This window comes from Diceros bicornis, chromosome 5 (assembly GCF_020826845.1).
Source record: "Diceros bicornis minor isolate mBicDic1 chromosome 5, mDicBic1.mat.cur, whole genome shotgun sequence".
NCBI lineage: Eukaryota > Metazoa > Chordata > Mammalia > Perissodactyla > Rhinocerotidae > Diceros > Diceros bicornis.
This window is the reverse complement of record NC_080744.1, coordinates 46,842,352-46,865,643: the sequence shown is the minus strand read 5'-3', so window position 1 is coordinate 46,865,643 and position 23,292 is coordinate 46,842,352. Positions and strand designations below refer to the sequence as shown.

The following is a 23,292-nucleotide window of genomic DNA, read 5'->3' as shown; positions in this document are numbered from 1 at the left end:
GTAAAATAAGGGTTACTTGAACACAAGCACTGCGATACCACAACAGTAGATCTCATAACAGAGATGGTTACTAAGTGACTTAACTGGCGGGTAGCGTATACAGTGTGAATACGCCAGACAAAGGGATGATTCACGTCACGCGACCAAGTGGGACAGCTCGAGATTACATCTCGCTACTCAGAATGGTACGCAATTTAAAACTTATGAATTGTTTATTTCTGGAAATTTCCATTTAACATTTTCGGACTTCAGTTGCTTGCGGGTAACTGAAACCATGGAAAGCGATACTGCAGATAAGGAGGGGAATACTGTAAATGGAATGATTCTAATATTTTAGGTAGCGTGTAGTATATAGTAAATACTTAGTGAATTGAAAAAAAGAGTATGACTATTTATTTTTAGTATTTATCATTAAATTATTTCCTTGTAAGGTTAGTGAGTTAATTTATAAACCACCTTTTAAAACTTTTTGTTTTAGTCCCAGAAATCCTGGATAGAAAGCACTTTGACCAAGAGGGAATGTGTATATATTATACCAAGTTCCAAAGACCCTCACAGGTAAGCATACTTTTGTTTCTTCTTGGTTGTTCTAGAAATTTAGATATAAACTATATTGCTGTTTACTTAATAAAAACCAAAATCATTGATTAAATTATTTGTAGTTACTGTTAATTTTTGTGCTTACTGTTAATTATTTTTTTAGGATTGGGAGAAGGAGATATCATTAGCAAGATATCAGTATTCTGGAGTTCTTAATGACATTTACAACATAAAACTTCTTCTTCAGATTGTTCGCCATCCCTAAACTCCCCCAAATCATATTAGTGTATTACAAAGATAAGGCAGTTAAGGCTCTCTTTCTTTAACTGATTCACTGATACTGAGAACTTAAAAATGTTTGTGTATCTGTTTATTAGGCATCTACTGAGTACCCAACACTATGGTTCATGCAGAAGAGACCAGTATGAACCTAATAGTTGCTATTTTTGTTTGTCGCAGTATATATATAGATCAGCACCTATGGGAAAACCTATCATCAGAGACTTGAGGCAGCTCTGGTTGTCCTTTTGGTCTTTAAAATAGCTTTGATTATAGAAAAATTTGAAAGTAAAGAACATTAGCTAAAATTCAAGAAAAAGTCAACCTCACGAGGTATTTATTGAAGAAATATTTTTTTCTAAACTTTTTTTTTCTGAAGCCGAAAAATAGAAGAAAGCTGAAAAAGGAAAATCAAAGATATAGTTATTTCATAGTCTACAGAGCACCTCTTTTCATAGGCACTTAGGAAAAATTAATTGACAAAGACATCTGCAAGATTTTTGAATCTGCGTATGTTTCACATCTCCTATTAAACTTTGTTCTCTATCCAGTTACCTTCTCTGCAACTTTTACTTTCATTTGATATATGGCCTTTATAAAAACATAGCCAAGTAGATAATTTCTTATTAACTGATGTATTTTAAATTTATAGCATCTATTGTCCATAGTAGATACTCAGTAAATATTTGTTGAATAGAATTTCTAAACCTTTGTTACATTACATAAACTTGCTGTTTGAATTCAACATTTCTTTTTAACAATGAAAAAAAATCCCTATTTTGAATATATCTCTCACTTAAATTTCTATTATAAGAGTAATGTACATGATAAATTTTGAAAAATATTTTTTTTTGCCCAAAGCCCCAGTACATAGTTGTATATTCTAATTGTAAGTCCTTCTAGTTTTTCTATGTGAGCTGCTTCCACAGCATGGCTACTGACAGACGAGTAGTGTGGTTCCTTGACTGGTAACTGAACCCGGGCCGCTGAAGTGGAGAGTGCTGAACTTTTAACCACTAGGCCATCAGTGCTGGCTCTAAAAACTCTTTTTTTGTTTTGCTGAGGAAGATTGGCCCTGAGCTAATGTCCGTTGCCAGTCTTCCTCTTTTTGCTGAGGAAGATTAGCCCTGAGCTAAAATCCACGCCTGTCTTCCTCCATTTTGTATGTGGGATGCTGCCACAGCATGGCTTGATGAGCGGTGCATAGATCTGCGCCCGGGATCCGAACCTGCAAATCCTGGTGCTACTGAAGCGGAGAACGCAAACTTAACCACTATGCCACCGTGCTGGCCTCTCTGAAAACTTTTGAGAAGCAGAAAGTTGGCTCAGTACTCAGTTTCAATACATCAAGACAGTCATTATTAATAACATTTTGGTGCATGTATTTTTAATGTTTCCTCAATGCATAGCTTTTGTTTTAAAATATTGTATCTGCTTTTTAACAAAATGTTATAGTAAATATATTTTTTCATATTATAGATATTTTACAAGAATGGTAGTTAATGTCCTGTTAGTCTATATACCACAATTTGTATACCTATTTCGCTATTGGGCATTTGAGTTTTTTTAATTTTTAGCCATTATAAATTAAAATTAGGCCATCTGAAGATCTTAGTGGATAAAACTTTTTTTGTCTTGAAGGCTTTTTTTCCCTTAGTATATGTAATGCCAAAAAGCTTTCCAAAAGGATTGAAGCAATATACATTATCACCAGTAGTGATAAGAACGCTTTCTGTACTGAGTATTGACTATAGTAACATTTTCCATCATCTTCAAGAAAAAGTGATAAGTAGAAAATAGTAAATGTCTTAAATTTGCATTTATTTGATTACTGTTGAGAAAACAATACTTTTTAATATTCCAATTTTTTGTCAATTCTGTAAATGTCTTTTTAGATCATTAAAGTAGGTAACCTATTGTCTCTTTCAATCATTATTCTATGATTTATTTGAGTTTCTTACTAATTATTAAACATGTTTTTGTTGGGGCCAGCCTGGTGGCGCAAGCGGTTAAGTGTGTGTGCTCCGCTGCGGCGGCCCGGGGTTCGCCAGTTTGGATCCCGGGCGCACACCGACGCACAGCTTGGCAAGCCATGCTGTGGCAGCATCCCATATAAAGTGGAGGAAAACGGGCACGGATGTTAGCCCAGGGCCAGTCTTCCTCAGCAGAAAAAAAAAAAAAGAGGAGGATTGGCAGATGTTAGCATAGGGCTGATCTTCCTTACCAAAAAAAAAAAAAAAGAAAGAAAATTTAAAAAGTTATGTTTTGTTAAAAACATAACATCACATTTCTTAACCAGAGAGCATAAATGACATTTCCCAGATCACCTGGCTAATGATTCATAAAGATGGGATTAGAATTTAGATCTCCATAGTTCAGTGTGTTCCAAATAAGTTCAGAAATAGACACTTATTTTTTCATTGAGAGAAAATTATGGTTTTGCTTTATTAAAAAATAAAATTGTATTATCATTAAGGAGTTTGTTTTCTATAATTTTTTAAATTTCATTTTGCATTAGAAATAATAAAAGTGCTCATTAGGTGTTAAAGAAATCTCAAACTGTTACTAAGTATCCTTGGCTTTAGCCATTCATATGAGACATAATTGACAAACACGCTTAGCTGGTTATTTCTTTCTACACTAGGTGAATTTTAGAATTAATTTTATATGAATAGGTTAATATGTGGATTTACAAGGTACCAAAAGTTATAAGTGGAAGTCTCCTTTCTACCACTGTGCCTTAACTATAAGTTCCCCTTCCAAAAGGAAACCGGTATTACCTATTCCTTGGAATATCTTCCAGAAATAGATACAGTCTTTGCCTGTCCAAGCAGATGTGTATTTAGTCTTCCCTCTCTCCTTTTACGCACATGCTGTTTGGCTCATTGTGTTTATTGTCTTGACAGTAACCATTTTGTTTTTAATTGTTGCATCCTTTTTAACTATATGCTTGGATCATACTTGGTTTTAGTAGTCCTTTGTTTTAGCTATTCTGTTTTTCCTTTTGCTATTAAAAAAAATGCTGTAGTGAATAACCTTGTACATTAATCATTTTACACATATGCTACAGATATTTTTTAGCCTGTACTTTTAGTACTGGAATTAGAGTTTGAGAAGGAATCTACATTTTTCATTTTGATGAGTATCACCAAATTGCCCTCCATAGAGATTAGTATAGTTCCACCAGCAGATATGAGACCTTTCTCTATATTCTCTCCAAGATATGGTCTTAAAGTATTTTTAAAAAATCTTTTATAATCAAATACCTTTTCATATGTATGTTTTTACTGTCAACTGTTCATATATTTTTCTTTTTATATGGATTTGATGAAGCTCTTTATATATTAGGGAAACTAACCTTTTGTCTGCAAATGTTTTTCCTGTTTTACTTTAGACTTCATTAGTGGCATATTTTTGCCATGTACAAATGTTGTATTTTTATGTAGTTAAATCTATCAGTCTTTTCTCTTATGGTTTCTGAATTTTATGTCACAACTAATTGTATTTAAAATATGGAAACTATGTGAGTTTAAAAAAATAGTTATTTGAATATATAAATCAAAGTATAAATGACCTATAGTATCTACTGAAAAATTAAACTAAATATATAATTTTCTTTTGTTTTTTACTTTTTTGTGTATTTTACATAGTTTAGTTTAAACTAAGAATTTTTTTTTCCTTTTAAGTAATAAATTTACCTTGTTTTATAGATGCCTTCCAGGATGTCAAATTTGTCAGCAACTCGTCAGGTAAGTTTTAATAACATAACTTTATTTCCCAGATTTTGAAAAATAAAACTAATAATCTAATAAATAAAAACTTGAAAAATAAAACTTCTAATCTATTAGAAACATCAGTTAGAATACAATGGGATAAAATTCACAAGCTATTGTATTTGAGGGTTAACTTTACTCAGACTTCTGAGGTGAAGGATCAGGCAAGGCTGCTTGAAACTCAAGTGAAGCTACCTGAACAGAGTTCTATGGGTTGAGTGTTAATTGAGTAACGATTGAAGGAAAGAGATTTTAGGCACAGAGAACAGGAAGTGGGAAGACCAGACAGTGAAAGAGATCATGGTTCTGTCAGGAAACTGTAGAATGTAAGATAGATGTTGGAGAGATCTGAGTCTAGAGAAATAAGTAGGGGCCAGATCATTTAAGCTCTTTGTGCACTATGCCACATAGCTTAGATTTCATGTTAAAAAGATATTATATAGGGAAGTAACATTCTCAAGGTTTTTTTTTCCCCCCAGTAAAAGCAGTTGGCATTTTGAGGAGATTGGATTGGGAGAAAAAAATAGTTTGGAAAGTTTTGGAGTAATTCTGGCAAAAAATGAGAGCCTGAATTAAGATAGTGGCTATGAGGATGAAGAGAAATAGACATATTTGAAGGGATTAATGACATAAACTCAATAGGATGTGGTGGATGTGTGGAGAAAGGGGGGATTTCAGTATGGTACCTAAATTTCTTACTTAGGCAACTAAGTAAATAATATTCTATTACTAGTATATATATTATATATATACTATATAATAGTATACTAAGTAAACAGTATATATTGTTCGTTAAGATCTGATGAAGGAATGTAAGAGGAAGACGAGAAGGTCCCTGGTTGGTAGGCTAAAAACAAAAGTGCATAGAATGAGTTTGTTTTAGATATACTGAATTGTTTTACCATCTCCAATCCTATTCATTCTTTCCTCTATATGAGATGTTCCATCTGGTGTCTTTCCATTCAGGCTGAAGAGCTTCCTTTAGCATTTGGTATAATTCAGATCTACTGGAGATGAATTTTCTCAGCTTATTTTATCTGAAAATATGTTCATTTTACTTTGAATTTTGAAGGCTGTTTTCACTGGATGTAGAATTCTGAGTTGACAGTTTTCTCATTCCAGTACTTTATTTATTTATTTATTTTGTGAGGAAGATTAGCCCTTAGCTAACATCCGATGCCGATCTTCCTCTTTTTGCTGAGGAAGATTGGCCCTGGGCTAACATCCGTGCCCATCTTGCTCTGCTTTATATGGGATGCTGCCACAGCATGGCTTGACAAAGTGGTACGTCAGTGTGCACCCAGGATCTGAACCTGTGAACCCTGGGCCACTGAAACGGAGCATGTGAAATTTACTACTACGCCACCGGGCCGGCCCCCTCCAGCACTTTAAAGATATCGTTATATTGTCTTCTGTGTCTTGTTTCTAGTGAGAAGTCAGCTATTAGTGTAGTTGTTCTCCTGTATGTAATGAATCTTTTTTTCCTCTGGCTCCTTTAAAGAATTTTTTTTTCCTGTAGCTTTGGTTTTCAGCAACAGGTCTATAATATGCCTGAGTGCTTCTCTTTGTACTTACTCTGCTTGCATAAATATCTGCAAGTTCATGTTTTTCACCAAATTGGGAAGTTTTCAACCATTGTTTCTTAAAATATTTTTCTGCCCCTTTCTTTCTCTCTTCCCTCTAGGACTCCAGTTACACATGTTAGATTGCTTGATATTTCCCACAGCCCTTTGAGGCCCTGTTTTATTTTTTTATTTAAAATTTTTTTCCATTTATCAAATTAGGTCAGGTCATTTGTATTGATCTGTCTTCAGGTTCACTAACCCTTAACTTTTCATGTCATGTGTTATATTTTTCATCTCTAGAATTTCCATTTTATTTTTTTGTTGGGAGGAAGACCAGCCCTGAGCTAACATCTGATGCCAGTCCTCCTCTTTTTTTTTTTGCTGAGGGAGACTGGCCCTGGGCTAACATCCGTGCCCATCTTCCTCTACTTTATATGGGATGCCGCCACAGCATGGCTTAACAAGCGGTGTGTTGGTGCGTGCCTGGGATCTGAACCGGCGAACCCTGGGCCGCCGCAGCGGAGCACACGCACTTAACCGCTTGAGCCACCGGGCCGGCCCCCATTTTATTCTTTATTACATTTTCCATGTGACTGCTGAGATGCCCTATCTGTATCTTTATTATCACCATCTATTTCTATAAGTCCTTGAACATATTTCTAATTCCTTAATTTAAATGTGTTTACTAATTCCAACACCTGCGTCATTTAGGGTCTGTTTCTATTGTCCACTTTTTTTGTTGGTTATGAGTTTCATTTTCATACTTTTTCTTTGTTGTATGCTGTGAACATTGTATATGATCCACTTTAGAGGTTCTGGACTATGTTATCTTCCTTTAAAGGGTGTTCAGTTTTGTTCTGACAGGTGATGATTATTGGCATTCTTTTGTCCCATCAGGCTTGATTTTATTCTTTGTTAGGGCAGCTGTATTTTTATTTTGTACTTAGTCCTAGGATGTGGACCTTACTCCTAAAGTGTAGCCTTTTTAGGGTCTCACCTGAAAGACCAAGGTGCTCAGTTATGTTCCTCCTAACCCTTTATGACTGTTCTTAGACCCACAGCAAGTGATTTCTGCTAGGTGTCACAGAGTCTTGCCTGACACAGATACAGCTCAGTTCATGGCCGAGAACCCACGGTGAATCCTCATGCAAGTTTCTTTGTCTCTCTTCTCTGGCACCCTGCTACAAATTCCAGCTGTTTCAGCAGCCTGGAATTCTGTTTTCTGCCTCCTTGCTCAGCTCGGTGATACTGCTGTTTTCTGCCTGAGCATCATGGCTATGCACAAGGGTTGAGAGATTGCCCCGGGCTGGTGCAGTCATGGGCACTCACCTCATATTTCCCGCATTTCAAAGACTGAAGTCCCATGGTTCCTCTTGTTCAGTGCTTGAAAACAGTTATCTCATATGTTTTGTTCACTTTTGTCAAGACTCCCCAAGATGACCCCTAGGTTTGGTGATTAGGTAGAGGGACACACAGGACTCAAAATGTAGTGGTGCTCAAGGTAAGATTTATAAGTATAATGGTATCTGTGTTGAGGAAGTTCCCTCCTTTCCTAGTTTGCAGAAAATGTTTATAGTGAATGAATGTTGAATTTTGTTGGTCTTTTCAATGAGCAAGCTCTTTGTTTCATTGATTTTTCTCTGTTGTTTTTCTCTTTCCTGTTTCCTTATGTTCTTTTTATTTTTTCTTTCCATCTGCTTACTTTGGGTTTAATTTGCTCTTTTTAGTTGTTAAGGTGGAAGTTTAGATTGGTATTGCTCGTGGGTCTTCTTTTCTAATTTAAACTATATACTACAGATTTTTATCCTATATAGTATATTTTTATACTGTAAAGTGTATATATGAATACACGCTATAACTTTTGTTCTAAGCCCTGTACAATTGCATCCCATTGTTTTGTTATTATTTTTATTTTCATTTTGTTTCAAATATTTTCTAGTTTCTTTTGTGAGTTTCTTTGATCCATGAGTTAATTAGAAGTGTGTCATTTAATTTCCAAATACTTGAGAATTTTCTAGGTATGTTTCTTTTATTGGTTTCTAGTTTAGTTTTATTGTGGTCTGAGAGCATACTTTATATGATTTCCATCCTTTTTAGTTTATTGAGACTTATTTTATGGCCCAGAATATGGTCAATCTTGGTGAATAGTTCTTGTGCACTCTAGTAGAGTTTTTATTCGGTTGTTGGGTGGAGTGTTCTATAAACGTCTATTAAGTCACTTTGGTTGGCTGATAGTTTTGTTCAAGCCTTACAGGATTCTAAGTTGATACTTTTTTTTTTTCCTTTTGGTACTTTAAAGGTGCTATACTGATGACTTTTGGCTTGCATGGTTTTTGACAAGATGTCTGCTGTCATTCTTATCTTTGTTCTCTTGTATCATAATGTGACATTTGTAGTCTGGCTGCTTTTAAGATTTTCTCTTTATCACTAGCTTTTAACAATGCCTGGCTGTGATTTCTTCAAGCTTGTTTTGCATAGTTCTTGTTGAACTGGTCAGATCTGTCAAATAGTTTTCAAATTTTTGCCCAATATGTTTTAAAATTATTCCCATTTCCTTCATTCTGAGACTTGAATTACATATGTCTTGAGCTACTTGATATTGTTCCACAGGTCACTATGTTCTATTCCTTTTGTTCCTTTCAGTCTTTTTTCTGAGTATTTCATTTTGGATAGTTTCTATTGCTATGTCTTCAAATTTACTGGTTTTCTCTTTTAGTAGTGTCTGATATATAAATCCCACCCTGTGACATGTTCACTTCAGATATTGTATTATCTTTAGATTCTAGTTGGGCCTTTTTTTTTTTTTAATATTTGCCAATTCCTTCCTCAACGTGTTCATGTTTTCCTCTACCTTCCTGAGCATTTCTTAATGTTGGAGCTTATTTATAATACAGGCAAACCTCGGAGATATTGCAGGTTTGGTTCCAGAGCACCACAATAAAGTGAATATCACAGTAAAGCGAGTCACACAAATTTTTTGGTTTCCCAGTGCATATAAAAGTTATGTTTACACTATACTGTAGTCTATTAAGTGTGCAAAAGCATTATGTCTAATAAAACAATGTATATACCTTAATTTAAAAATACTTTATTGCTAAAAAATGCTAACCAGCTGAGCCTTTAGTGAGTTGTGATCTTTTTGCTGGCAGAAGGTTTTGATTTCATATTGATGGCTACTGACAGATGAGGGTGATGGTTGCTGAAGGTGAGTGGCTGTGGCAATTTCTTAAAATAAGACAACAGTAAAGTTTGCCACATCAATTGACTCTTCCTTTTACAAACGATTTCTTTTTAGCATGTGATGCTATTTAATAGTATTTTACCCACAGTAGAACTTCTTTCAAAATTCGAGTTATCCTCTCAAACCCTGCCACTGCTTTATCAACTAAGTTTATGTAATGTTTTAAATCCTTTGTTGTCATTTCAACACTCTTCACAGCATCTTCACTAGGAGTAGATTCCATCTCAAGAAACCATTTTCTTTGCTCATCTGTAAGAAGCAACTCATCTGTTAAAGTTTTATCATGAGATTGCAGCAATTCGGTCACATCTTCAGGCTCCACTTCTAATTCTAGTTCTCTTGCTATTTACACCACATCTGCAGTTACTTCCTCCACTGGAGTCTTGAACCTCTCAAAGTCATCCATGAGAGTTGGAATCAACTACTTTCAAACTCCTGTTAATATTGGTATTTTGACCTCTTCCCATGAATCACAAATGTTCTTAATGGCATCTAGAATGGCGAATCCTTTCCAGAAAGTTTTCCATTTCCTTTGCCCTTATCCATCAGAGGAATCACTAGCTATAGCCTTATGAAATGTATTTCTTAAATAACAAGACTTGAAAGTTGAAATAATTCCTTGATCCATTGGGCTGCAGAATGGATGTTGTGTTAGCAGGCATGAAAACAACATTAATCTCATTGTACATCTCCATCAGGGCTCTTGGATGACCAGGTGCATTATCAATGATCAGTCATGTTTTGAAAGGAATCTTTTTTTCTGAGCAGCAGGTCTGAGAGTGGGCTTAAAATATTCAGTAAACCATGTTGTAAACAGATGTGCTGTCATCCAGGCTTTGTTGTTCCATTTAAAGAGCACAGGCAGAATAGGTTTGGCATAATACTTAAAGGCCCTAGGATTTTTAGAATGGTAAATGTCATTGGCTTCAACTTAAAGTCACCAGCTGCATTAGCCCCTAACAAGAGTCAGCCTGTCCTTTGAAGCTTTGAAGCCAGGCATTGACTTCTTTCTGGCAATGAGAGTCATATATGGCATCTTCTTACAATAGAAGGCTATTTCATCTACATTGAAAATCTGTTGTTTAGTGTAGCCACCGTCATTAATTATCTTTGCTAGATCTTCTGGGTAATTTGCTGCAGCTACTACATCAGCACTTGCTGCTTCACCTTGCACTTTTATGTTATGGAGACGGCTTCTTTCCTTAAACCTCATGAACCAACCTCTGCTAGCTTCACACTTTTCTTCTGCAGCTTACTCACCTCTCTCAGCCTTCATAGAATTGAAGAGAGTTAGGGTCTTGCTCTGGATTAGGCTTTAGCTTAAGGGAATGTTGTGGCTGGTTTGATTTTCTATCCAGAACATTAAAACTTTCTCCATATCAGCAATAAGGCTGTTTCACTTTCTTATCATTTGTGTGTTTGCTGGGGTAGCAATTTTAATTTCCTTCAAGAGCTTTTCCTTTGCATTCAGTTTGGCTGTTTGGCACAAGAAACCTAGTTTTTGGTCTATTTTGGCTTTCGACATTCCTTTCTCACTAAGCTTAATCATTTCTAGGTTTTGACTTAAAGTGCGAGACATGCGACTTTTACTTTCACTTGAACACTTAGAAACTGTTGTAGGGTTATTAATTGGCCTGAATTTCAATATTCGGTGTCTCAGGGAATAGGGAGGCCCGAGAAGAGGGTCAGAGACAGGGGAACACATATGACATTTATTGATTAAGTTAGCCATCTTCTATGGGCGCAGCTCATGACGCTCCAAAACAATTACAATAGTAACATCAAAGATCACTGATCACAGATCACCCTAACAAATATGATAATTAATAATGAAAAAGTTTGAAGTATTGTGAGAATTGCCAGATGTGACACAGAGACATACAGTGAGCAAATGCTGTTGGAAAAATGGGACTGATAGACCTGCTTGACACAGGGTTGCCACAGACCTGCCATTTAAAAAACTCCATATCTGTAAAGGGTAATAAAGCAAAATGCAATAAAACAAGGTGTGCCTTGTTTTAGTGTCCTTTTCTGCTCATTCCATCATCTCTTTACAATTTCTGGGTCTTCATTTACTGATTTTTTTTCACTTATGTTTTTACACTTCTTTGCATGCCTACTAATTTTTGATGGGTGCTACATACTGTGAATTTTATATTTTGGGGTGTTGGATTTTGCTATATTCCATTAGGGAATTTTGACTTATTTTAGCATGTAATTAAGTTACTTTGGATCAGTTTGATTCTTTCAAGTCTTGCTCTTACACTTTGTCAGGGCACGTGTGATCTAGGTCTAATTTAGCTCTTTAATTAGGCGTTACTCTTCTGAGGACCCTGTGATAGGCCTTGTGTCTTATGAGATTTCTCCTCTCTGGCTAGTGAAAACATAAACTATTCCCTGCCCTTTATGAACTTCAGGAATTATGTGGCTTACTGCTGTCTAGTAGTTTTTACCTTTGCCCTGGGTGGTTTATTCTTACTCATGCTTAAGGAGACCCTTCTGTGTACATCTGGAACTTTCTGTCTCTAGATGCTTCCTCTTTTTGTTTTCTGCCCCACATTAGCTCTTTTGGTTTCTACAAACTCTGATATGATTTTTTATCAAATCTGCCTGACTTAGGGCCGGGCCAGTAGCGCAGGCGGTTAAGTGCGTGCACGCTGCTGCGGTGGCCCAGGGTTCGCCGGTTCGGATCCCAGGCGCGCACTGATGCACCGCTTGGCAAGCCATGCGGTGGCGGAGTCCCATATAAAGTGGAGGAAGATGGGCACGGATGTTAGCCCAGGGCCAGTCTTCCTCAGCAAAAAAAAAAAAAAAAAAAAGAGGAGGACTGGCAGATGTTAGCACAGGGCTGATCTTCCTCACCAAAAAAAAAAAAAAAAAAAAAATCTGCCTGACTCCACTGGGTTCCTACTTCCTACATAGTTGTCCGGTCAATGCTTCTAGGTAGAATGCAAACCTTCTTTCTGCCCCTGGCCCCAGGCCCCCATTATTGTCACCATAAAGATTAGTGTGCATTTTCTTGAATTCTGTATACATGGAATCATATAAATATGTACTCTTTGGCATCTGGCTTCTTTCATTCAGCATAATGATTTTGAGATTCATCCATATTAGTGGTGCATTCCTTTCTGTTGCTGAATACTGTTCTGTTATATGGCTATACAGTCATGCTCCATCTGACAACGTTTTAGTCAACGACGGACTGCGTATATGACAGTGGTGCCATAAAATTGGTACCATGTAGCCTGAGTATGTAGTAGGCTATACTATCTAGGTTTGTGTAAGTATACTCTATGATGTTCGCATAGTGAGCAGCACACCTAATGACATATTTCTCAGAATGCATCTCTATTATTAATCAGTGCATGACTATACTACATTTCGTAGATGCCCCACACTAAATTTAGATGAGTAATCATCTAATACTAATGCCGTCATGAAGATAATATCTGAAAATCAAAAAGTCAAATTATTTTCATACTCTTCATTGGTTCATTTGTTTTAATTCATTTATCATTAACTAATTTTTTCACGGGTCTTTTTAAAATTTTATTTTATTTTTAGGTGTTATTGTGGTCGCTTGGTCAAGCAACATGCTTGTTTTACTGCAAGTCTTGCCATGAAATACTCAGATGTGAAATTGGGTGACCATTTTAATCAGACATTAGAAGAATGGTCTGTGGAAAAGCATACAGAACAGAGCCCAACGGATGCGTATGGAGTCATAAATTTTCAAGGGGGTTCTCATTCATACAGAGCTAAGGTATGTCATCTATTTGATTTTTTACTTCAGTTTATCTTGTTATTTAAATAATATACATCTATTATATGACAATTTATAAAACACTGTGTCAGAAAATTAGTCTCAGTCATTTGTTTATGTATTTTGAAGTTCTTTGTATAGGTGCATACAAATATAGAATTGTTATAGCTTGGTGAATTGAACCTTCTTCATCATGAAATGCCTTTTATCTCATCGTTTTTCTTGACGAAGTCTGCTTTTTCTGAAATCACTATAGCTAAATTTTTTTTTCCCTTTTACTTTTAACCTTTCCTTATGTAAGAGGTTTCTTTTTAAGCAGCATATATATATATATATATATATATATATTTTTTTTTTTTTTTTAATTTAGTCTACTCTCTCTCTTTGTTCCCTTTTCTTTCTTGTGTCTTTTGGATTATGTATTATTATTTCTTCCCTTTCTTATTAGCATATTATTTATACATTCTTTTTCTATGCTTTAGATTAATCTTATAATAAACAGTATAAAATGCATTTTTAGGGCCGGCCCCGTGGCTTAGCAGTTAAGTGAGCGCGCTCCACTGCTGGCGGCCCGGGTTCGGATCCCGGGCGCACACCGACGCACTGCTTCTCCGGCCATGCTGAGGCCGCGTCCCACATACAACAACTAGAAGGAAGTGCAGCTATGACATACAACTATCTACTGGGGCTTTAGGGGAAAAAAATAAATAAAATTATTTAAAAAAAATGCATTTTTAACTTGTTACTCTTATAAATTAGTACTTTTATTATTTTCTGGACAATGGAAGAACCTTTAGAATACTTGTAACTGCTTTTATTTCCCTTTTGACTTACATGCTTTTGTTGCTATGAATTTTATTTCTTTGTATATTTTAAGCCCCCAAAACATTATTATTATTCATTTAGATTTACCAGCATTTTACCATTTACGTTGTTCTGCATGCCTCCCTTCCTTGATGGGAAAAGCAATGCCAAATGGTGGGCCCATCTCTCAAAATTTTCCTATTCTCTTGGATCCTGATCCTACAAGTTCTCTCTGCCTTGGTAGCTCTCTGATGCCTTAGAACAGATGTTATTTATCTTTTTCTATTTTTTGTAGTTCCCAGGGGCAGAATTAGTCCAAAACAACCTAGTCCATCATTGTTGGAAGTAGAATTCCTCATTTGTTTCTAACATAATCTTTTTTCTTTTAATTTAACTTTAGGCTGTTTTCCAAACACTACTTTATGTACCCAAGTATAATAATGAGTTAAACGAAACTAATGCAGAAAGACTTAGTATAGAACAAATCTCATTACAGAGCATTCTTAAGAGACTTGGGAGTCTTCTCAGTTCTGTAGGATTCTGATACTGTGGGATATTTTTCATTGAGGTTCTGTGTTTGTAAAGGAATGGGCAATATATTATTTTGCAAAGAATCTTTCTTAGCGATGATTAAAAACGTTTTTCATCCAGCATGAACATGAATATTTCAGACTCCTTATGAGCTAAATCATGTAGGTGCTTTGAAAAAAGAGAATGAATTAGAGTGGTCGTAGCAAGTTAAGTTTTGTGATGTCACTTAACAGAAAGATGATTATTTTATTTTATTTTACTTTAAAAATTTTTTTTGGTGAGGAAGATTGGCCCTGAGCTAACATCTGTGCTAGTCTTCCTCCTCTTTGTATGTGGGACTCCGCCACAGCATGGCTCAGTGAGTGGTGTGTAGGTCCGCGCCTGGAATCTGAACCCGCGAACCCCAGGCCACCGAGGTGGAGCGTGTGAACTTGCCTGGTGGCCGGCCCCAAAGATAATTTTTTTAAATCTTTCAAACCAGATGAAGTTATTCCACAGATTTGATAGCTTATTTGCCATAGAATGATTTTCAGAAGTTAAACTGGTGAATTCATTTGAACATCTTGAAATAATGAATAAGATTTATTTATTATTTTCAGTAATTTGTCGATAATTTGAAACATTCAAAACTTTGAAACAGATAATTCAATATTTGCCTCTCAATAGCAAGAGTTGTAGAAGCTTCCATTTTTTTCACCATTCTTCTCTGTTTTTCTTTTTTCCCGTCACTGTAGCTAGTCTTAATACTTGCTCGCTGAATACTCATAGTTAAACAAGGCATAAATATTGTGGATAAATTTGTAAATTGGATGAATGGTAGTTGAATTTATATAAACAGAAAGAGTAACATATTTATGTCTTAATCTTGAAGTTTAAAAATTAGAGTGCCACTACCTCTCTAGCTCTTACAGAATGATTTTCCATCTTTAAAATCATTTGCTATTGCTTATTGCTAGGAGTGTAAATATATTAAAAGTAGCCTATGAAATCTATTTTATAATAATCTGAATCAAATAAAATTTTTCTAAAGTCATATAATGTTGCATTATGAAACCTATGAACATATTCAATTATTTTGTTTTTCAAAAATCTTCTTTAGTATGTGAGACTATCATATGACACCAAACCTGAAGTCATTCTGCAACTTCTGCTTAAAGAATGGCAAATGGAATTACCCAAACTTGTTATCTCTGTACATGGGGGCATGCAGAAGTTTGAGCTTCACCCACGAATCAAGCAGTTGATTGGAAAGGGTCTTATTAAAGCTGCAGTTACAACCGGAGCTTGGATTTTAACTGGAGGTGTAAACACAGGTAATGTGATGATCATACCAATTTTATTTAGTGTTTGTAAATTTTTCATAATATTAATTAGATATTTGAAATAATACTCAACACTGAGTATAGATATATTGGGTTTTTCTGTTAAATAATCTACAGTTCTTAGGTATAAATGGTAACTGTAAAAGTATTTGATTTTCATTTAGTCTTTTAAAAAAATAATGCACTTTAGTTAGAGCAGGGATTGGCAAACTGTCGTCCCATGCACCAAATCCAGCCCACTCCTTGTTTTTGTAAATAAAGGTTTATTGGAACACAGCCACACTCATTTGTTTTTGTATTGTCTATGACTGCTTTTGTGCCGCAACAGCTGAGGTGAATAGGTATGTATGCCCTACAAAGCCTAAAATATTTACTGTTTGGCCCTTTACAAAAAGGGTTGCTGACCCCTACTACAGAGCAAAGTGTTCTTCCTGTCACTTTCTGACTACTGGTAAATTAATAGAAGAATGGCAGTCCATTGCCTAGGAAGTGGTAAAAAGTAACTTTCAAAATTAATTATTAGTATGTTATAATCTTTCATTCCAAGTCTTCCTCATCACATGTACAGGTTAGATATAAGGAAGGCAAATTAATTTTAATATCCAAAGTAAAGCATAATTATTATTTAAATTATTTTGCAAACATCTAATTCATTATCAGCAACTGTTTTTTGAACTTCATTGTGTGTCAGACATTATTCTGGCTGCTGAAAATATATCATTTCACAAAATAAAATATTTACCTTCATGGAGCTTATATTCTAGTGGGGAAGATGTAGACAAAGCAGATAACTAAGTAATGTATAATATGTTAGATGATAAGTGCTATGGAGACACATGAAATATACAGGAGGGATAGTGAAGGGTGGTGGAGGGGGCTTCATTGGTGTGGTGATATTGGAGTAGAAATGGAAGGAGGTGAGGGAGCAAGACGAGAATAATGTGTGGCAGAGTATTTAAAGGAGAAGAAATGGCTAGTGTGTTGTAAGAATAGTAAGAAAGGTCCGGTGTAGGTTGAGTGGAATGAGCCAAGAAGTGCTCAGTGATGAGGTCAGAGAGTTATGGGTATGTGGTGGTGGCAGGGCTGGGGTGGGGTAGTGTGGTGAATAGCAGGGGCAGTAGGCAGCTCATTGTATAAGGCCTTGTAGGCCATTATAAGCACTTTGACTTTTACTGTGAATGAGGAGGGAAGGTTTTAAGCAGAGTTGCCAAGAGCAAAGATCACTTGTATGATGTTTTAAAAATAGACTGTAAACAAGCAAGGCAGCAGTTGGAAGACCAGTGAAGATGCTATTTCCATAATCCAAGTGAGGAATGAGATCTAATGCATTATGAAATTCAAATTGAGTGATGCATTGGTTTGCTAGGGCTACCATAACAAAATGCCACAGACAGTGGCTTAAACAAAAGAAATTTGTTTTCTTACAGTTCTGGAGGTCCAAGATGAAGATGTTAGCAGGTTTGGTTCCTCCTGAGGCCTCTCGTTGTCTTGCAGATGGCCACGTTGTCACTGTGTCCTCTTATGCCCTTTCTTCTTTGCGTGTGCATCCCTGATGTCTCTCTCTCTCTCTTTTTTTTTTTTGTGAGGAAGATCGGCCCTGAGCTAACATCTGCCAATCCTCCTCTTTTTGCTGAGGAAGACTGGCCCTGGGCTAACATCCATGCCCATCTTCCTCTACTTTATCTGGGACGGCGCCACAGCATGGCTTGACAAGCGATGCGTCAGTGCACGCTCAGGATCCGAACCAGCAAATCCCGGGCCGCCGCAGCGGAGCGCAGGCGCTTAACTGCTTGCGCCACTGGGCCGCCCCCCCCCCGCCTCCCGATATCTCTTTTTGTGTCCAAATTTCCTCTTCCTATAAAGGACACCAGTTAGGTTGGATTAAGGTCCGTCCTGATGGCCTCATTTTAACGTGATAACCGCTCTAAAGAACCTGTCTCCAAATACAGTCACATTTTGAGGTGCTAGGATAGGATTTCAACATACGAATTTTGAGGAGGATACAATTTAGCCCATAACAAGTGATAATGAGGAGTTATATGCTCTGTTCAAGAGTCTTTTCTACTTTTCTCCCAGTTTTTGAATCAGTTGAACAATTTTTGTAGTTGTTTGTTGTGTGTGTGTTTTGCTTATAGTTCTGAGCCGTTTTCTTCATTTTCTTTAGATGATGTTGTACAGCAATAACAAAAAACTGCAGTTACTTACGTGAGGTATCTAGGAGAGGAGCAGGCCTAACAACATGGTAAAAGTTTCACATGTGTTTCAGGCAGCTGTAGTGATTTGACATTTTAGGTTTTTTTTTTTTTCTTTTTAGTCCTTGTGTTTTCTTTTGTAAGTTTGTCTTTGGACCTTGTTGCCTTTTATCTTGTATGTGTAAAGAAAAATATCACAAATTGTAATGTTACAGATAGAGTACAGGATTGTTCTGAACACAATGAAGATTTTCAGATAAAATGAGTTAAATTTTGTATGAACAGGTGTGGCAAAACATGTTGGTGATGCCCTCAAAGAACATGCTTCCAGATCATCTCGAAAGATTTGCACTATTGGAATAGCTCCATGGGGAGTGATTGAAAACAGAAATGACCTTGTTGGGAGAGACGTAAGAATGATTTTTAAAATTTATTATATTTGAACTTAATGTATAAACAAAATTAGTGTAAGAATAATGAAAGGCAACTTAAAATATTCATCACATACCATACTTTTCAACTTAAGTTTAAAAAATATTTTCCTGAGGTTTTCTTCCTGTCTAAAATGCATTCATAGATATAAATGATTGTCATTGTAGCGTTAATACATTTTGGTTTCTGCCTCTTTTGTATAATTATTTCACACCTTTTCCGTATCATGCCAGTCTTTGTAATTAAATTTTTTTTATTGATGTTTTAATAGTTTATAACATTGTAAAATTTTGGGTTGTACATTTTTGTTTGTCCATCACCATATATATGTCTCCCTTCACCGTTTATGCCCACCCCCCACCCCCATTGCCCCTGGTAACTACAATATAGTTTTCTCTGTCCATGTGTTGGTTTATATTCCACATATGAGTGAGATCATACAGTGTTTGTCTTTCTCTTTCTGGCTTATTTCACTTAACATAATATCCTCCAGGCCCATCCATGTTGTTGCAAATGGGACAATTTTGTCTTTTTTTATGGCTGAGTAGTATTCCATTGTATATATATACCACATCTTCTTGATCCAATCATCAGTCGAGGGACACTTAGGTTGCTTCCACTTCTTGGCTATAGTGAATAATGCTGCAGTGAACATAGGGGTGCATAAGCCTCTTTGGATTGTTGATTTAGGTTCGTTGGATAGATTCCCAGTAATGGGATAGCTGGATCATGGGGTATTTCTATTTTTAATTCTTTCAGGAATCTCCATACAATTTTCCATAGAGGCTGTACCAGTTTGCATTCCCACCAGCTGTGTATGAGGGTTCCTGTTTCACCACATCCTCTCCAACATTTGTTGTTTTTTGTCTTAGTGGTGATAGCCATTCTAACAGGCGTGAGGTGATATCTTAGTGTTGTTTTGATTTGCATTTCCCTGATGATTAGTGATGTTGAACATCTTTTCATGTGCCTGTTGGCCATCTGTATATCTTCTTTGGAGAAGTGTCTGTTCATTTCCTCTGCCCATTTTTTGATCGGGTTGTTAATTTTTTTGTTGTTCAGTTGTGTGAGTTCTTTATATATTATGGAGATTAACCCCTTGTCAGATATATGTTTTGCAAATATTTTCTCCCAGCTGGTGGGTTGTCTGTTCATCTTGATTCTGCTTTGGTTTGTCTTGTAGAAGATCTTTAATCTGATAAAGTCCCACTTGTTTATTTTTTCTTTAGTTTCCCTAGTCTGGGTAGGCATGTCATCCGAAAAGATTCCTTTATGACCAATGTCAAATAGTGTGTTGCCTATATTTTCTTCTATGAGTTTTATAGTTTCAGGTCTCACCTTCAGGTCTTTGATCCATTTTGAGTTAATTTTTGTGAATGGCGATAGCAGATGGTCCACTTTCATTCTTTAGCATGTGGCTGTCCAGTTTTCCCAACACCATTTATTGAAGAGACTTGCCTTTCTCCATTGTATGTTCTTAGCTCCTTTGTCGAAAATTAGCTGTCTGTATATGTGTGCTTTTATTTCTGGTCTTTAATTCTGTTCCATTGATCTGTGTGTCTGTTTTTGTACCAGTACCATGCAGTTTTGATTACTATTGCTTTGTAGTACGTTTTGAAGTCAGGGATTGTGATGCCTCCAGCTTTGTTCTTTTTTCTTAGGATTGCTTTAGCTGTTTGGGGTCTTTTGTTGCCCCATATGAATTTTAGTATTCTTTTTTCTATTTCCGTGAAGAATGTCATTGGGATTCTGATTGGGGTTGCATTGAATCTGCAGATTGCTTTAGGTAATATAGACGTTTTAACTATGTTTATTCTTCCAATCCATGTGCATGGGATGTCTTTCCATTTCTTTATGTCATCATCGATTTCTTTCAGTAATGTCTTGTAGTTTTCATTGTATAGTCTTTCACCTCCTTGGTAAGATTTATTCCTAGATATTTTATTCTTTTTGTTGCAATTGTAAATGGTATTATCTTTTTGAGCTTTCTTTCTGTTAGTTCGTTATTAGCATACAGAAATGCAACTGATTTTTGTAGATTGATTTTGTATCCTGCTACTTGTAATTAAATTTTTAATGACTACATGACATTAAGAATTAATTTTGTCACTAAGAATAGTAGTCAAATGCTAGTGTTTTATTTGACTAAAGAGATGTGAATTGGTTATAGGTATTTATCAAGAGACTATTAAAACGGAATTACCGAATTATAATGATTACTTTCAAGTGTGATTAAATTTCTAATATCAATTTTAGAGTTTCTACTTAGGGCTAGAAAAATAGCAATATGACATTTGATTGCTTTTATTCCGTGTCCCTTATACATTGCACTTTATTCACTAATAACGTAATAATTTCTTCACATTATTTATTTATTTACTTATTTGCTGCTGCTTCTTTCTTTGCGTGTGATGATGAAATATTATATATTCTGCAATAAGAGTCAAAATATTTTGTGGTTCAACTCATTATTGATTAATCTTCAGCTACTTAAAAGCTTTTGCTTTTTGATATATTCTCAGGCATTTTCTGTTTGTTGCTATACGTAAATAGAATTTTATCTCCTACTTCCCTTGACAGATTATTTCAAAGTTTATTTTTACTTTACATTATATTATATTTAATCCTGTTTCAACTCTTATGTTCATTGTTGTTTAGGTGGTTGCTCCTTATCAAACTTTATTGAACCCTCTGAGCAAACTGAATGTTCTGAATAACCTACATTCCCATTTCATACTGGTGGATGATGGCACTGTTGGAAAGTATGGGGCAGAAGTCAGACTGAGAAGAGAACTTGAAAAAACTATTAATCAGCAAAGAATTCATGCTAGTAAGGGAATTCATAAATTTGTTCTTGTTGAAATTATTCTGGGCTGTATTAATTGCCAGCAACATTCTAAAAAGACAGGATGTTCTTTGAAGTGCTCATTTCCTTATGTACCAGGATTACATGACACACCCAAGAATGACTGACCTTAGGCAAAATAAGAAGACCTAGGAAGAGAAGTCTGAGGCTGAATAGGGTACTCAGATATCGAGGCCAAAGCCACAAAGGTTCATTGGAAGCTCTGTTGCTATTATAACCCCATTGCAGCCCAGAGAATTCAGAAATATTCTTAATGTGTGATATATTCCAGTACGTGACTTTGAAATTCAAGATTGAAGAGTAAAGAGGAAAAACAATGCTTTTGCAAAGTTAGAATCACCTTGTTGAAAGTTTATAACATGAGTAGATATCACTCTTTGGTAGATGTGTTTTAAAAGTTGATAATCTTGGCACTGGTCTTCCTTTCCAACCGTGGTCAGACTTGGTGGTTCAACGTCTAGATTTTTGTTGAAAAAGAAGAAATTTTGTAATCCTAGGACAACACGGTGAGCTTTATGACAAAGTGAAATAGAAATACAAAATTACAGAACAGTGAATTTAGATTCTGATGGAGTCATATCTCTTAATGATTAGTAATGTTCTAGAAATCCTGTAATTACCTATATTTTGGATTCTCTCACTGCATTGCAGGTTATTGTAAAAACAAAAATTGGTATTCTTCACTAAATTTTTTGTTACCCTTGTAGAGGTTTTGTATTTTGTTGATCAGTTCCATTTATATAATCCTGATGCTGTCATTAATTTTTATATTAATGTCTCAATGCATTTAGAATCAGAAATACATTTTTAAAATGAATAAAAACATATATTAGAAGTTCAACTCATACAGTATTAAGAAACAAACTAAAAGGCAAACTGGTGTTATAAATTTCTTAAGAGTTCAATTAGTGAAATAATACAAGATGAATATGTTTTCAATGAATATGTAAATTCTAGTGTGTGCCTGCCTTGTATATTGGATTTTCTAATTTCGTCATTTAGAACAGGCTAAAGTCAATGAAAAGTAATTTATTCAGTATTTATTTATGCCAGACTAGTATCATGTTGCGTGCTTAAAATGAAGTCAATATAAGAAGTTATATTTTGGCTTTTTATTTTTATTTTGTTTTTGATTGAGTAAAAAATAAGATTAAATTTTTGAATTTTGCCTAATATCTTAACTAATCTTTTACTTTTTTTTAGGAATTGGTCAAGGTGTCCCTGTGGTGGCACTTATATTTGAGGGTGGGCCAAATGTTATTCTCACAGTTTTAGAATACCTTCAGGAAAGTCCTCCTGTTCCAGTTGTCGTATGTGAAGGAACAGGCAGAGCTGCAGATCTACTAGCATATATTCATAAACAAACGGAAGGAGGGTGAGTGCATGATTACAACAAATTTTTAATAATTTTGTGTAAAGAGACTTATGGTTTTTAGAATATTAGATTCATTTCAGTGTTGTATGAACATGAAAATTTCAAGTTTAATACAATACCTTTTTAAGGCTGAATGAAATAGCCTGTCTGATACATTATTGGAATGAATTAAAATATGACAGTCTGTGTAGAGGACAATTTTGCAAAATCTGTCAAACATATAGAGGCACACATCTTCTGACTGAATAGTTCCCTTTCTGGGAATTGTTCCTACAGATATGCTTGTACACACACAAAATAACATATGTATGAAGTTACTCATTACAATGTTGTTTGTCATAGTGAAAGATTGGAACCAAACAGAACATATATCAAGGGGACTAGATAAATAAATTGTAGTATAGCCACATAATGGAATAGTTTGTAGCTGAGTCAAGTTGGTACCTGTGTACTAGATTTGGGAACCGAAATATATACACAGAAAAAGGAAGATGTAAAGTAGTATGTATATTGTGCCACCTTTTATGTAGAAAAAAAGGAGAAGGGTAATTATTTGTATATATATAGAAAGAGATCCTGGAAAGTTATACAAACTAATAATAGTGTTTC

At 35.4% G+C, this 23,292-nt stretch overlaps 1 protein-coding gene across 4 annotated transcripts in view; it reads left to right on the top strand.

Annotated features, from left to right (window-relative positions):
• Positions 1 to 23,292, top strand: part of TRPM7 (transient receptor potential cation channel subfamily M member 7) — a 123,895-nt gene that overhangs the window by 19,952 nt on the left and 80,651 nt on the right. For all 4 annotated transcript variants that reach the window (XM_058541553.1, XM_058541552.1, XM_058541554.1 and 1 more), the window contains exons 2-8: positions 479 to 558; positions 4,530 to 4,568; positions 12,963 to 13,161; positions 15,596 to 15,809; positions 18,296 to 18,420; positions 21,101 to 21,272; positions 22,512 to 22,683. In XM_058541553.1, the coding sequence (XP_058397536.1) occupies positions 479 to 558; positions 4,530 to 4,568; positions 12,963 to 13,161; positions 15,596 to 15,809; positions 18,296 to 18,420; positions 21,101 to 21,272; positions 22,512 to 22,683 (1,001 nt within the window). The remainder of the gene's footprint in view (positions 1 to 478; positions 559 to 4,529; positions 4,569 to 12,962; positions 13,162 to 15,595; positions 15,810 to 18,295; positions 18,421 to 21,100; positions 21,273 to 22,511; positions 22,684 to 23,292) is intronic.